Genomic DNA, 14,799 nt, shown 5'->3' on the forward strand with positions numbered 1-14,799 from the left:
CCCCTATGAAACTTTTCTGGCAGCGCCAGTGCCTATTGAACCCAAATTTTTGTGTAATGTGAGGTTTTTGTTTTCTTTCTAGTTTTTTCAGATTGGTAAAAAAAGAAATTTTAAAATTAAAATAGTTATTTCAAATAAATACATTTGGACAAGTCTTCTAAAATTCATTATGAAAAAATGAAAATTTCAAACACAATGCATAAAATCGCTAAATGGTAAAAGCAAGTCTAAGCTGAAGAGACTGAAATTGTATAGTGCAAGAAGCAAATGTTCTTCAGAGCAGTGGTTTTCAAAGTCGGGGTCGGGAGCCCACTGTGGGTCAACAAAAATGCCACAGGGGTCTTTAAATTATTTCCAGAAACCCAAAATAGAATTGCAAAGTAATTGCTGAAACTTTATTTTTATCATAATAGATTAAAAAAAAGCCCTATATATAAGACAGACCATGCCAGAAAGTCAGCATAATAGTGCCGCCATGTTGTGTTTTATGAACCCGCCATGGCCAATACAGGTATTTTGCGGCATTTGTGCTGCCATGCTTGGCTGCAATATTGCCACAATTCTGGACTCGTGAATGCATATTACACCTTGGAGCAACAGAGGGTGGAGTCATGATAACATGAGGAATTACTGCTGAGCTCTGGTCAGAAACAACATTGAAAATGAAAATAAAATGGGAAAATGTTTCACTTTTGCAAACAGAATCAGCTGTGTTTGTAAACTGGAGCAATGCAGAGCTCTGTGAGCTTCTCTCCATTAAACCATAGACTGTGGAGAACAGAAACCTTTAGGAGCGGCTTGTCAAAAAAACTTGATGAGCACAGCTTCGATCGCAATAAAAAGCAAGTTAACTCTATCCTGCTGCCCTCATTCCCGTTGATGCTGCCATTGCATAATATTTTGTAAAAAGGACATGATTGTGCCACATTACTATGACGGTCTGACCACTTACAATCGACCTAAGGCTCAGCTTTGCTGCAAATTGGCAGAATTGTTTAATAAAAGAGGTTCAAGTCAATTAAACTGTCATAAATGAATTTACATTAATATGATTTTTTTCTTCATGCCCTGGATTATTTCACTGTTTAATTATTTTTTATAATAAAATCAGAGATAGGTTAGGTTTGCATATCTTGACAATTGCTATTTTGTGGGTCTGAAGCTGAAAAGGTTTCAAACCTGGACCAATAGCCTAGAAAGCAGGGCCTCTGAAAGTCAAGTCCTCAATTCAACAAGGGTCAAATTAGCCTGGAAAGCCATAAATGTATCTGACATGCAGAGCAAATCATTTTGCTACGGCAACTGACCGTCTAGATGTCAAATCTATAGAAGCTCCACATGACAAAAGAAATGTCACAAAATCAGAGAAAGGAAATCTTTTCTTTACACAAAAAGTTGAGGGTTACAAGAAGAGCAGCAAATCTTTACATATCAGTCAAAATACTGTAGCAAAAATAAACAAAGTAGACATCATAAACATTAAACAACATTAAATGGACATTTACTTTGAGACGTTTGAAAATGAGAGTTTTATTTTAAAGAAAGTTTTCTTATTGCTAAATTCGCATTAGTGAATACATTTCCTCTATTCCTCGTACACATTTGAAATGCTTTTATTGTGGTGGTGAAATTATGAACCGGAAAAATGTGTTTATTCTTCCGGTTCGAATAGCGTACACATTTCTTGCTCACATTTGGTTTGTTTTTAACGTCCAGATGAGCATTATTAGCACAGACTTTTTTTTTTCTTTCAAGCGTTTAGTTTATGTTTCACGAGGAACTCTGCAGCTTTACATGTTCACAATTCTACCGGATTTTATTTCCGCTCTTTGTTAAACGAATCTTTCAGTCATTCAAACTACTAGCAGGCTCATTAGCCTGTAGCTAACCATCAAAGAAGTTGGTATTTTAATGTTTCCTACAAAAAGTTAAAACCTGGATCATTAATGGCAGCTCGGCAGCCCTTCACAGACTCAGACGCTGCGGATGAAGCAGTGAGGACAACCTGTGACGATGCAACCACATGTAAAAGGTAAACAAACAAAAAAAACGAAATAAATAACTAGCTAAAAAAACGTAATGTCCAGCATCTAACCCCAAAAGAAGACTAATAATACTAGAGTATTAGTAGGTGACTTCTATTTCTTTACCTTTTATTTGATCATATAAATATTATGTGAGTGAGAGTTTTGCAAAAGCTAAAAAATCCTTATAGGTTCAATTTTAATGTCACGTATTTTATTTTTCGATTCCTAATAGTATATTCATATCTACATGCCTTCACCCAGTTTCTTTTACATTTTAGGTTTGCTACCAGTCAAGGCTACTGGAAGGACTTACACATCCACTACTTTGTAAGAAATGTAGGCGAGCGAAAAGCCCCTGAAATCAACAGAGGTGAATAATCCACTCAGTGTTGCACGTTACTGTTTCCTTTTGATTCAAGTTATTTAATAAAAACATTTAGCAAATGCTGTAGAGCACAGTATGAATACAATTTATATAGATAATTATAACATTTTAAGCACAATATAGAAATGTAAGATAATAAATCATTTTAAGAAACGAAAACTGAAATGAATTAAATGTCTCAATAATATACAACCTTAATTGAAATGAGCTGTGAAAATAGTTGTTGCAGATTTTATAAATACCTAAAATAATCAGGATGTTTGTCAAATTAATTATTCCTTCCTATTTACGAGGAATTCTAGCATCCCAGTGAAGTGTAGGGAGAAAGTCAAGTTCTGATCAGTCATACGTATCGCACATAAAAAGTAGTAGACAAGAGAAAAAGAGATCATCAGTATATTAATAAACTATTGTCGTCCTTCGTTCCAATGAGGGATCATCAAATATTTTAAATGTTGTCAATGAAGTCCTTTATTCTTTGGAAGCGCTGGAAAACTCAAATAATTTTCATTTTGTTGTTCTAAAGTAGATTTGTAGAAATGAACTTCACCTGCTTCATGATGGTTTATACTGTGACTCTAAATTTAGCACAGAGCTGTCAACAGGTTTTATTTTTGTTGTCCTCAACCCATAGAAAACACTGAGTAAGGTCCTGTAATGCTTACATGCACACAGAAGACAAAATAACTTGCTAAAAATACATCTGAGCTCTTCATGTTTGCTGATTAGGGTTCGCAAACACAGATGGATGAATCACAGTTTCCATACGAGACATTAAAGATTCCTTCTTGTTGTAACTGAGTCTGTGACTTTCTCTTATTTGTCTCCTCGAATGATTTGAAAGGTTACTACGCTCGTGTTAAAGGGGTGAACCTCCTCCTTGATGAATTTATAAAGAAAACTGAGTGCAAATGCCAAATAATCAACCTGGGTGCTGGTCTGGATACCATGTTTTGGAGACTAAAGGTTTGCAAACCCGTTTGCCCTTCTGAATCTCATCAACTTGTTTTTGAGTTTTAGACAATTATTCTGTCTGTTTTTGACAAGACAATATACCAATTCAACTTATCAAAGTGTGTGTGTTTGTGTGTGTGTGTGTAACAGGATGAAAACCTTCTGCCACAGAAGTTGTTTGAAGTTGACTTTCCAGCTGTTGTGGCCAAGAAAATACACAATATAAAGTAAGGCTGGTAGGATTACTTTGGTTATTTGAATGAAGTTTAATTATTAAACCACATCATGTGTATCTATGGAAAACATGTTTACTACAAAATACCAGTGTTTACTGTAGCAGCTGAAGCTAGCTTTCTGAATCTCTTATGTATAGAGAAATACTTTATATCCTACTGCAGTCACGACCAAAGTGTGTTGCTGCCATCTTAAAAGTGCTCCAATTTCTTTCTCAGCTGTCCATGTTATGTTATTTGATGAAATGACGCTATCAACAGTTCAAACTGCTGTTGAATCACAAGGGTGTGTACGTATTTACACTTATGCTGCCTCTAAGGGTCAATAATGGCAGTAATGTCTTAATATTCCTGCTCAAATATTCACCTAATGTAAAAAGTTGGCGGTCTAAAGGTTTTATGAAATAACTTTTGATTGAACTATAATGAAATATGAGATGTTTTAGTACAACACCAATACATGTGGTTTTGGCAGAAGTCTGATTAGCTGTCAGACGTTAACCCTTTGACCGGAGGCTCTTCAAACCATAACCCTACCTACGACTGCTGAGATAATTAACACTTTCACACAGAAATAGCTTTGAAATTACCCCCATTCAACTGAAACCCTCAAATATAAAAAGATATCTCCATTCATCAAGTGTTAGTTATGATAAGTTCGCATTTCACGAAAGTATAAAAAAGTACATGAATCCTTATGGTCTGTAAGGTGTAATGTGAAGCAGAGAGCACCAGGGGGAGCCAAAAGCTCATTTATGACAACTGAACGAACTGATGAATTTCACAGTTGACTATATATATTTTCTTACTTTCCTTATATTTCCTTACATTTATATTAGTGCATACCTTGTGCATTTTTGTGTTTTAGTAATGGCGTCTAATAAGTGTGACATCCTGGTGTCCAAGTGCAGCTTTGTGCGAGTTGCCCATGCAGCCTCGGCTCTTAATTTAAGTAATTTATAAAGCTTTATTTAGACATTTTTTAGATTAACAGTAAAGCAGGTAAACACATTTGACTGTTGAGTGGTTTTGTTGTCTATTTGTTGTCTTTATTATACTAATTGTGTTTTTTAGGACAAAACCTCCTCTATCCAAGCCTATCATTGACATGCACTCAACAGACTCTTTACTGCTAGGTACTTAAAAACATTTACTGTTATTGCTATGGCTTATTAATGGTTTGGAACATTAAATAGTATTTCTTTAACATCAGCGTTGTTCACTAATTGTGTTTGTTTTTTTTCCAGATGCTCATAATCTTGATTCAGATCGTTATTGCATCGTAGGCGCCGACCTCAGAGATATTTCAAGCTTGGATGAAAAGCTGAAGAAGTTCCATCTTAACCCAGAGTACGGGACAGGCATCTTTTTATTTGATCCTACGCTTTCATGCTAGACTGCTGAACTTGATGTCAGTGGTTTTATAAAATAGGTGCTGCTGTCTGTCAGTCACTGGCTTGTTTTCCCTTTCGAGGTCCAAGACTTGCAGCCTATCTTTACGTTTTTTCATTTAAAGTGGCTCTAGATAAGACTCACTGTAAAAAGTGAGGGAAGCACTGCGGCACAGATGATTTGAAAGCACACCACACCCAGAATGTGTGTTTTTAGTTCCTAACAGATTACCTTCTGTGGCCACAGAAGAGAACACCGTCAGTTTGGAAAGTTTCATCTGAAGGAACCTCAAGACTTCTGGAAAAATGTTCTTTTGACAAATGAGACTAACAAAAACAGCCTATCAGCACTAACGGCTGATCCCAGCCATCAGCACGGCAGTGGACAGCTGATGGTATGGGCTCCTTGCAGTCTACCATGAGTCCTCTGTGGACCAAAGTATTTTCATTGTTATAACAGCTGTGAACCTAATACAACCTCAGCCTTGGATTTTGTGGAAGATTAGCAGATATTGTGATCATTTAGTCTTATTGTTATCCTATAAGCCTCGTTTTCAAAGAAGCAGAGGACAGAAACATCTTAATTTTGCTTGTTTCTGAGTGTTTCGTAATTAAACTGTAGTTATGCGTCTTCTTCCAAACCACAGATTACCAACATTGTTGCTATCAGAGTGTGTGCTGGTCTATATGACACCGTCTCAGTCCTCCAACCTTGTCCACTGGGCAGCAGAAACCTTTCACACCGCCATGTTTATAAACTACGAGCAGGTAGACAGAAGATCTGATTTAATCCAAAACAGGCTTATTGTAGGACATAGCTGCCATTTAGTTGACCTCCTGCTCTCATCCAGGTGAACATGAGCGACCGATTTGGTCAGGTGATGATCGAGAACCTGCAGCGTCGTCAGTGCACCCTGGCTGGAGTGGAGATCTGTCAGTCTCTGGACTCTCAGGTAACCATAAGATCTTGAAGTTGTTTTTTTATCTAATCCTTTATCTTAACTAGTTTCTTGTTTGGTGTTTACAGAAGGATCGTTTTCTGACGACTGGTTGGGACCATGCTGACGCTCTAGACATGATGACAGTCTACAGTATGCTCCCTCAGCAGGATGTGGCGAGGTAACTCATCCTTAGCATCAGCGTGAAGAGGTTCTTGCTACAGAACTGTAAACTGATGGGAGGTAGGTGCGATGGGTCCTGAAGGGTTTTCCTCTCGTTCCTGAGGAAGTAGGAGTGGTGACTGTCTGCTGAGGGGCCTTAATGACCCTAACCCCCACACAGATGGCAGACCAGGATGCTCCCTACTGTGCGATGTTTGTCCTGAGTAGAATCCTGGGTTTTTTTGGGGTTTTTTTGGCCTTCTTATGATCACAGTTTTAATCAGAAACACACACGATGCTGTGGTGGTGAACTAATGAGGTCATCGTCCCTGTGAGTTCATTGATCTCTTAGTAGTTTGCTGTTGCGTCAGTTTTGTCTTGAAGACTTTTGGCCATTGACTTATTCATTTGATGAATTGCTTCATTCCTATTGATTTAACTAGCTAGTCGGTCGTATATTAATATATAATTAAGAAGGCGTGTTAGGGTCAGTGTTCTGAGGTTCTGGGTGTGTTTTTACTATAAAACAAGACATTAAAATATCTGAAGCTTATAAAAAGATTTTAGTGGAGAACAGAATTAATAAACTGTTATGTGCTTCGGATGCTTGACGCTCTTATTGGGGAGGATGGAAGGTCCGGGGTTTTTGCTTTAGAAGTAATCAAAATACTGCAAATAGAGTCAATAAAATATCTTATTTGTTTTGAATGAAATATTTAGTAAAGTCGCACGCATGTCTTCAGTCAGAAGGATAATAAAGCTGAACAAATACAGCCTCCTTTTAGACATGTCCTGGTCCTTTAGCTTCCTGACTATCAGATCCTAAATTAGCTTCTGTCTCTTGCAGGATTGAGCTGTTGGAGTTCCTGGATGAGCGGGAGCTGCTGCAGCAGCTTCTCCAACACTACTGCATCTGCTGGGCCTCCAAGGACAAACTCAGCCTGGGTAAAAGGACACTTGTTTTATACTTTTGACTAAATTGTTCCTCTTCACCTATCAAGTACCAGACATGTTCTAAAGGACTCATTTACCCACTTTAATCATCTAAACGTCATTACAAAGGTTGAACCGTGGTCTTTTTCTACAGGTTTGTCCCAGTTGGGGTTCTGAGAGTGGAAGGAATTTACAAAGCAAAAAGTTCTCATCAAGGAGCCATGATGCGAGCCGAACAGGATCTGTTGGATGCCAGCATGTGTTTAATGTTGAAAGATGAGAATCGTGTGGAAGTTTTTCTCAACACTTCTGCAGACTGTAAAATAACCTTCCCTCTGTGACAAAGTAATTAAAGCATCCAAATCACCTGGATTTGATTTTCTGTCTAACATACATTCTTCAGTCAGAGGTATAAAACAAATGCACTGCAGGATGTTAGCTGTTATTTGCATTCAAGGCTAGGCTAGAGATGCTTTCTATTTTGGCCAAAATTATGAATTAAGATTAATTTAGATCAGTTAAGGATATATATGTATATATATATATATATATATATATATATATATATATATATATATATATATATATATATATATATATATATATATATATATATATATATACATATATATATATATATATATATATATGTATATATAAGTTCAGGGTTTTGTGGGTTTCTTATGAAACTAGTGCGGCAGAGACGGGAAGAGACATTCTGCCTGCAGGGAGTGTCCAGGACCAGGATAAGAGAGGTCAGCTGTAATATTACCTGCATGCCTCTGAACCCTGGATGTATGCAGATCAGGGATATATGGGAGGCTACAGCCGATCGCCGTTTCTGCTGAACGCACAGCATGTGGTCTATTCTTTTCTCTGGCAGTTGCCTAAGCGTACCACATAGCAATGGAGGAGGTGAGGATGGACTCAATAGTTGTGTAGAATTGGACCAGCATCTTTTTTTAATTGGAGTGTAGATTTATGGACATGTTTTCTAACCTAATCATTAGTGGTGACTGCAGAAGGCTTCTGATGGCACAGAGTGGAAGGTCCAAATAAGGCTTGAGAAACAATGCTCCTTGGAGCTCTCCCATTATTCTGCCTCTCATTGGGCTGTCTCATTTCTGATATATGGGAGCTGTTATCACCTCTTTATTACTGCATTAGTGACACAGAGTAAAGTCCATGGTGTTAATTCTAGTGGGGGACTCGCATTACTGGTCTTAGTTTGACTTAAGTAAGGAACAAGTTTCAAATTATGCTCAAGTCAAAATTATAGAAAAAAGGTCATGCTTATACCAGAATGTGATGATGTACCAGATGGTAAAGTGGTCAATTTTTAATCTATCTACCAATCCTTTAAATGTGGTAGAGCTCTCAAGAAGCAGGTTTAGGAAATGTCATGGTTAAAGGGTACACATTTTTTATTTTAAAGTTACAATAGCTCTATGGTCAATACAAAACATGCTCATGAAGTTCTTTGCACAAAATCCCTCTCACATGAATCTATTTAAGCAGTCTTAATCTTGGCATTTTCAGTACCTTCCAGAATGGGCCATTTCAGGGCTCTGTCCCTTTAAGTGAACAAGCTGAAGCTGGGCACACCCACTCATCCCCATAGGGAACTTAAGTCTCCTCCCTTTCTGGTCAGCTCATGGGTCCTCGGAAGAACGAAAAAATGAACACAAGACAACGGGGCTAAAAGAGCTATTTGCTTTGCTTTAGACACTGGATCGCACATATGTTGTATTGCAATTTACATGAAAATAATGATGTGTGTTTCAACCAAGCCCCCATAATTCGGGTCTGAACATGAAGCCATCACAGAAGTGAAATAAATTGCAGTTCCACCCTCATCCACTGGGGGCTGGTGTCAGAAGCGAGCATTGACTCCCATGTTAAAAATACCAATTTCACAGCAGAAATAAACATGTTTACAGCCTGGTACCAACACATGTTTTAGGTTTAAATGATCTAGTTTACACTCATGACAACTCTGAGGGGGGTGAATTTTTTTTCTCACTCTTCTGTTTAAGTGTATTAAAAGCCTAAAATTCTGTATAATTAATGAGCATCAGACCCACGTGACCACAGAGCTAGCTCCGTGGAAAGGCCTCAGTAGAGCCTCGGTCTGGCCTGGAAACTTACGCGATTTTTAGTCTCTGAACTTAGACCAGTAGTTGTAGCATTTGTGCATTCTATTTGGATATTATTCGTGCAATTGTTGGACAAAATGACTTGCTGTGGTATTAATTGCACTAGTAGAGCGTCCAAGGAGTCGCCACTTCCATTTTTTTTTGGTAAGTGAAATTATATTTATGTATTTCAGGTCACTGCCGCTCTTGCACTAGCTGAGCTTAGATTTTAACATGTACTGTTTAACCATGAAATGTAAATGTAATAGGGTAAAACCCAGTGCATTTAACATAATGCTGCATTTTAGAAAATGGGTTGAAATATAACATGCTGGTGGAGCTGGGTTCCGACTATCGATATGGTGTCTCTCCCCTCAGCGGCAGCTCGGTGCATCTCAGATCGCAGTGGCGCTTGTCTGCTGTGCGGCTGCCGGCTTTTGGAGCTTTCGGGAGACCTCTGTGTTCCACCTGGTTTTACACAGTAGTCAGCCCGGCGTATCTGTGACTCAGAAGCTCTGGTGTTGTGCACAGTTAACTCCGGTTGTAGCTAGTCTGGCAAGGTGGAGAAACGAAGGCCCGGGCGGGATTCGATCCCCAGACTCCCGGGTGAGAGCCACGCATGCTAACCAGTCAGCCAAAGGGACATCCCCTTGGCCAAGTAGCCAGGGCGCATGATCAATCAGGACACTGTGACAGGACGCTCACACTAGGTAGCTACCTCCGTTAGCTTAGCACCCACCTCCATGTTAGCTTTGGGTTAGCTTGTAGCTACATTGCTTCAGTTTGACGGGTGTCGTCATTTGATCCCAGCCTTACAGCCCCACCCTCAGCTCCACCTCTTTTCCCTTTTGTGGAATTGTCTGGGCTTAACGGAACCTGTGACACGGTGGTGGCCACCTCCCATTTTGGCTTAAAAACTCATTATTGAGCCTATGGAAACAAATTGTCCAGTATATATGTTGATGGTTTCAACCACACCAGTCACATACTTAAAGATTTATCAGCTAGTAAAAGTTCGTCATTAGCATGACTACATATCGGACGTTGGTACGTTGCATACGTGACGTCACCACAGAATCTCTTCTCTCCTAGCAGAGCTGCTACTTAACAAATGACATGATTTATGGTGGTTCTTTCTTCCTAGATTTGAAGTTTGCTGAACTTACAGCCGTTTCCCTCTTGTTTTTCTCTGTGTCTGGTTCAGTGATGTCACTTTGGTATTGCATTTGTTGTCCTGGACTTATTTTCACACAATACCTAATGTTTCCCTCCATTTGAAAATAAGTGCTATCTTGGTATCAAAAAGCCAGTATGACGTTTAGTTTTCATTTGCAATTCTCAACATCTGCATAGGTAGGACGTGGATTTAATGGTTCTTCATAGTAATTTAAGCCTCAAACTAAATTTAGATTTAGCAGTTTTGACTCAGGAAAACACTATACAATCAGTACTTTCAGCCACTTTATATGAAAACTGTAAAAAATTTTGTTACTTTGACAATTTCTATGTTTTATATGGTTTGCCTACTCGTCTCAACCTATTCCTCACTAGGCTTGCAGGGAGCTTACTGACTTGACCACTACTACTACTACTACTACTACTACTACTACTACTACTACTACTACTACTACTTCTACTACTAACTCTTTTACAGTCAATGGACAAATGGAAGGAGACACCCTAGACAGGACTCCAGTCCATCACTGGGACACACAGGATTTAGAGTCTCCGATCAACCAAACATGCATGTTTTTGGAAGATCGTGCTAATTCTTCATACTAAGGCTGCAGTTAGGATTTGAACCTTCAACCATCTTGCTGGGAGACAACAGTGCTACCAAGTGCTCCACAATGGGGCTATTTAATTAGTAGTGGAAGATAACAAGTCTACTCTTTTTGATCACCTGTGGAACTTGCTCCTCTCACCCTTTAATATGCTGCTTTAAGCAAAGCTCTAATAAATGTCTCAGGTGATGAAGAAATATTTCCATTCTGGATGGAAATATTCTCTCTACTGCTTTTAATAGAAGATCATTTCAATATTTGACCAGATGTATTCATGATAGAAATCTGGTGCTAATTTAAACAGATTACTGAGAAAACATGAAATATGTTTAAGAATAAAAGTGCTTTGTTTACCATCTGCTGCAGTCGTTGTTGGAGTTTTCAACTCTTCACTGTTTGGTTGAAAATCTTGAACAAAACTTTATTGCTTGAGATGATAAAAGGACTTAGATGTAGATGTAAACGTAAAACAGTCTAACTGCTGCACTTCAGTCAAATGAAGCAAAACCACTGGTTGAAAATCTAATTGAAAAACTAATAAAAAACAACTTTTTTCCCTTAATAAATGAAATCAGTTTTTTACACTTTCTCTCTTTTTGTGTCTCCCTCTCTTTCTCTTTTTTCTCTCTATTTCTTTCATTCTCTCCCTCTCCCTCTCTCTCTTTGTGTCTCCCTATCTCTATTTCTTTTTCTCTCTCTTTCTCTCCGTCTCTCTCCCTATTTCTTTCACTCTCTTTCTCTCTTTGTGTCTCCCTCTATTTCTTTCTCTCTCTCTCTCTCTTTCTCACTCTCTTTCTCTCTCCCTCTCTCTTTGTGTCTCCCTATCTATTTCTTTCACTCTCTCTTTTTCTCTCTCTCTCGCTCTCTATTTCCTTAACTCTCCTTCTCTCTCTCTCTCTTTCTTTCATTCTCCCTCTCTCTCTCTCTCTTTGTGTCTCCCTCTCTATTTCTTTCTCTCTGTCTCTCTCTCTGTCTCTCTCTCTGTCTCTCTCTCTCTCTCTCTCTCTCTCTCTCTCTCTCTCTCTCTCTCTCTCTGTCTGTCTGATGCCGAAATCTACCTGCTGAAACAGGCAGTGCTCAGTCACAAAGTTAGTTTCCTGGTTTACTGAAACATGTCAGACCTCAGATTGGTATTATATAATGCTTAGTGTGTATGAGAGTAGAGTTCACCAGCACACTGACCTCTCAGATGTGTTATAAACTGAACCCAGGTCTGGTTTGTTTCTGTTCAACCACATAAAGCCGAGGTGATGGCTGTGGTGAATAAATAACCACTGAATCCCTCTAACTGGTCAGATCAGGCGAGTTGTGTCCCACTTTGAACCTTATCGACACTTTGGGAGGTCTACCTGAGAACGGTTTCGCTGGACTGGGGTGTGCTGGGCGGAGACAGGCTCATATCATTCACCTTTTGCTGCTTTATGACCCAAACTTAACAACACCTTGCAGATAATTTAACTCAGTCAGCAGACAGGCTGGAGCTCTGGAGGTGGAAGAACCAGGAAAATAAGAATCAAATTAAGGAAAAACATGGAGAAAATGGAAATGGAGGACACAGCCGAGTCTGCTCTTATGAAGAAGGGTAAGAAAGCATCTGGGACACAAATGCAGAACAGGTATGAGAGACTGTTCCAGCCTTGCCTGGCTGAATTAGTAGGGACCATGTTCTTTGTTTTCATCGGCTGTGTGTCTGTCATCGAGAACGTGCCAGCAGCTGGACGGCTGCAGCCGGCTCTGGTGCATGGGCTGGCTGTAGCGGTGCTGGTGGCTCTCATGGACAAAATCAGGTAAGCACCTTTCTATGAATCTGTGACATGGTTTCAATTAAATATCTTTTGACTTTGTCATTTCTGGGATTCAAGTGGCTCTCACTTCAACCCTCCATTCACTATTGCTATCTACCTGTGTGGAGGCATGGAGCTGATAATGGTGGGGCCCTACCTCGTCAGCCAGCTGATTGGAGGAGTGCTTGGAGCAGGAATGGCAAAGGTCAGCTGAAAATCCAAAACAAATGCAGGTTTCCGTCTGTCTTCAGTAAACTAAAACAACCCTCTCTGCAGCTGATGACCCCTGCACAGCGGTACCAGAACGCCACCGGAGCAGCGTTTGACACCATCCAGTCACATGGCCAGCTGTTTGAGGCCATATTTGGTGAGGTGGTGATGACCTGCTTGGTGACCATGGTGGTGCTGCTAGGGGCCGTCAACAGCAAGACAAAAACACCGCTGGTGCCATTTCTGGTGGGCGCTACCATTGTCATCAACATCTTGGCAGGGTGAGATGAAATGTAGATGTGTTGCAGCTCATACTGATGCTGACGTTTGACTTCCTGATAGGGTGCTGTTGATCTGACCAAAAACTGAGCAGCACTTAATAGAGCTTTTTTATTTTAAATAAGCAAGTTGCCCAATTAGAAATAAGTTGGGTATTTAGTTGAACCTTAATGCCTTGAAGATCAACAAAAATAAAATCCATTTTGGGTAAATAAATACTTTTAGCATTTCCTTGTTCAGTTCTACTTTGTATAACTTTTTTGTCTCATAATTCAGTGAATTCCAGTTAAGTAGGAGTTACAGCAATTTTTACAACAATTTGGGTAAAATGTTTTGAATTTTTTTATTTTTCTTATAGATTTGCAGTGAAATTGCTTCTAATGTCAGAAAGTTGTATAAATAAATATGAGAGCAAGCTTCTTCTGGTGAAACAAGCTGACTTTAGCTCATTTTGTTACTGAAATGATGTGATGTCAAATGTAAAAATATGTAAAAACTGCCTTTTCTCTATTGAAAAGCTAATTTATGCGATAAGAGGGGCTGAAGAGTCGGCTCCAGGGCTGCATAACCCCTATTCTAGCTGTTAGCCTATCAGTCTTGGTGAACTTTGGGCTTTCTACAACAGGTAAGATTATTTGTCGGGTTTACACAAAAAAGGCAGGTAAATATCTTAATGGGCTGTTTAAAAGTTGAAACAAACCACAAGATTATTAATGTGGACCAATCAGAACACAGTATAGTTCTTAAAGAGACAGAGCGCCTAAAACAGAATGAGTTAGGAGAAATATAGTTGAAATGCTCAGCTTGGGAGTTTTTTTTACGTTTTAGCATAAATTAGACTATTTTCAAAAATAATAATAGCTTTGGAACTGTCTGAGTATTTTCCAAAAACAAAATGTGAAGGTTTCAATATTACTACTAATAAATACACAATTAAGATAGCCTACTTTATCACAGCAATGTAAAACTAATCAAAATCAATTTGATTTTATATAATTTAACTTGGGTCAAAAAGTGACCAGATAAAAAAATTGTTTAATTATAATGAATGTTGAAAAATTATCCAAGATCCACCATTTTTTGAAGACAAAAAAAAATCTAATTTATTGTTTTTGATTTGCAAACACATTATTTATTTATTTATTTATTTATTTATTTATTGTGTATCCACAGAGGTGACATTTCTGGAACGTGTCTAAATCCCGCGAGAGCTTTTGGTCCCGCTGTCCTAGTGAACCACTGGACCTACCACTGGGTGTACTGGGTCGGACCCATCGGAGGAGCTCTGGTGGCGGCTGTTCTGGTCAGGTAGGGTGAGTAATATCATGATGTGCTGATCGCAACTCTCTGAGCCCCCGTGCTTCTGCTTTGTTTCAGGCTCATTCTGGGAGACAATAAATTACGAATTATTATGAAACCATGAGGAGGGATGCGAGGTGCAGCAGCTCAAGATCAAACCGCATTTTGGTTCATGTTTATACTTCATCATGATCATTTGTTTAATCCGTTTACATGCAAAGGAAATAAAGTTCATTCGTTTCTTATTTGATCACGAGTGATTTCATACAAAGTCAAAGGAGACAG

General features: G+C 38.9%; 2 protein-coding genes across 2 annotated transcripts; both read left to right on the forward strand.

Annotated features, from left to right (window-relative positions):
- Nucleotides 1-1,660: 1,660 nt before the first annotated feature.
- lcmt1 (leucine carboxyl methyltransferase 1) lies at nt 1,661-7,389 on the forward strand. The gene is made up of 11 exons (XM_015963519.3): nt 1,661-2,032; nt 2,306-2,397; nt 3,257-3,378; nt 3,517-3,593; nt 4,674-4,735; nt 4,847-4,949; nt 5,638-5,758; nt 5,842-5,943; nt 6,018-6,109; nt 6,938-7,035; nt 7,178-7,389. The coding sequence occupies exons 1-11, from the start codon at nt 1,947-1,949 to the stop codon at nt 7,198-7,200; spliced, it is 978 nt and encodes a 325-aa protein (XP_015819005.1). The 5' UTR covers nt 1,661-1,946; the 3' UTR covers nt 7,201-7,389.
- Nucleotides 7,390-12,378: 4,989 nt separating this feature from the next.
- LOC107388128 (aquaporin-8) lies at nt 12,379-14,764 on the forward strand. The gene is made up of 5 exons (XM_015963517.3): nt 12,379-12,729; nt 12,805-12,931; nt 13,003-13,217; nt 14,389-14,523; nt 14,593-14,764. Exons 1-5 carry the CDS (start codon nt 12,473-12,475, stop codon nt 14,636-14,638), a joined length of 780 nt encoding a protein of 259 aa, XP_015819003.1. The 5' UTR covers nt 12,379-12,472; the 3' UTR covers nt 14,639-14,764.
- Nucleotides 14,765-14,799: the final 35 nt, after the last annotated feature.

This window comes from Nothobranchius furzeri, chromosome 16 (genome assembly GCF_043380555.1).
Source record: "Nothobranchius furzeri strain GRZ-AD chromosome 16, NfurGRZ-RIMD1, whole genome shotgun sequence".
NCBI lineage: Eukaryota > Metazoa > Chordata > Actinopteri > Cyprinodontiformes > Nothobranchiidae > Nothobranchius > Nothobranchius furzeri.

Coding starts and splice junctions, on each gene's coding strand:
- lcmt1 (XM_015963519.3), top strand. CDS start 1,947: ATGGCAGCTCGGCAGCCCTTCACAGACTCAGACGCTGCGGATGAAGCA. Junction 2,033..2,305: donor GATGCAACCACATGTAAAAG/GTAAACAAACAA, acceptor TTTACATTTTAG/GTTTGCTACCAGTCAAGGCT. Junction 4,950..5,637: donor AAGTTCCATCTTAACCCAGA/GTACGGGACAGG, acceptor TCCAAACCACAG/ATTACCAACATTGTTGCTAT.
- LOC107388128 (XM_015963517.3), top strand. CDS start 12,473: ATGGAGAAAATGGAAATGGAGGACACAGCCGAGTCTGCTCTTATGAAG. Junction 13,218..14,388: donor GTCATCAACATCTTGGCAGG/GTGAGATGAAAT, acceptor GTGTATCCACAG/AGGTGACATTTCTGGAACGT. Junction 14,524..14,592: donor GTGGCGGCTGTTCTGGTCAG/GTAGGGTGAGTA, acceptor GCTTTGTTTCAG/GCTCATTCTGGGAGACAATA.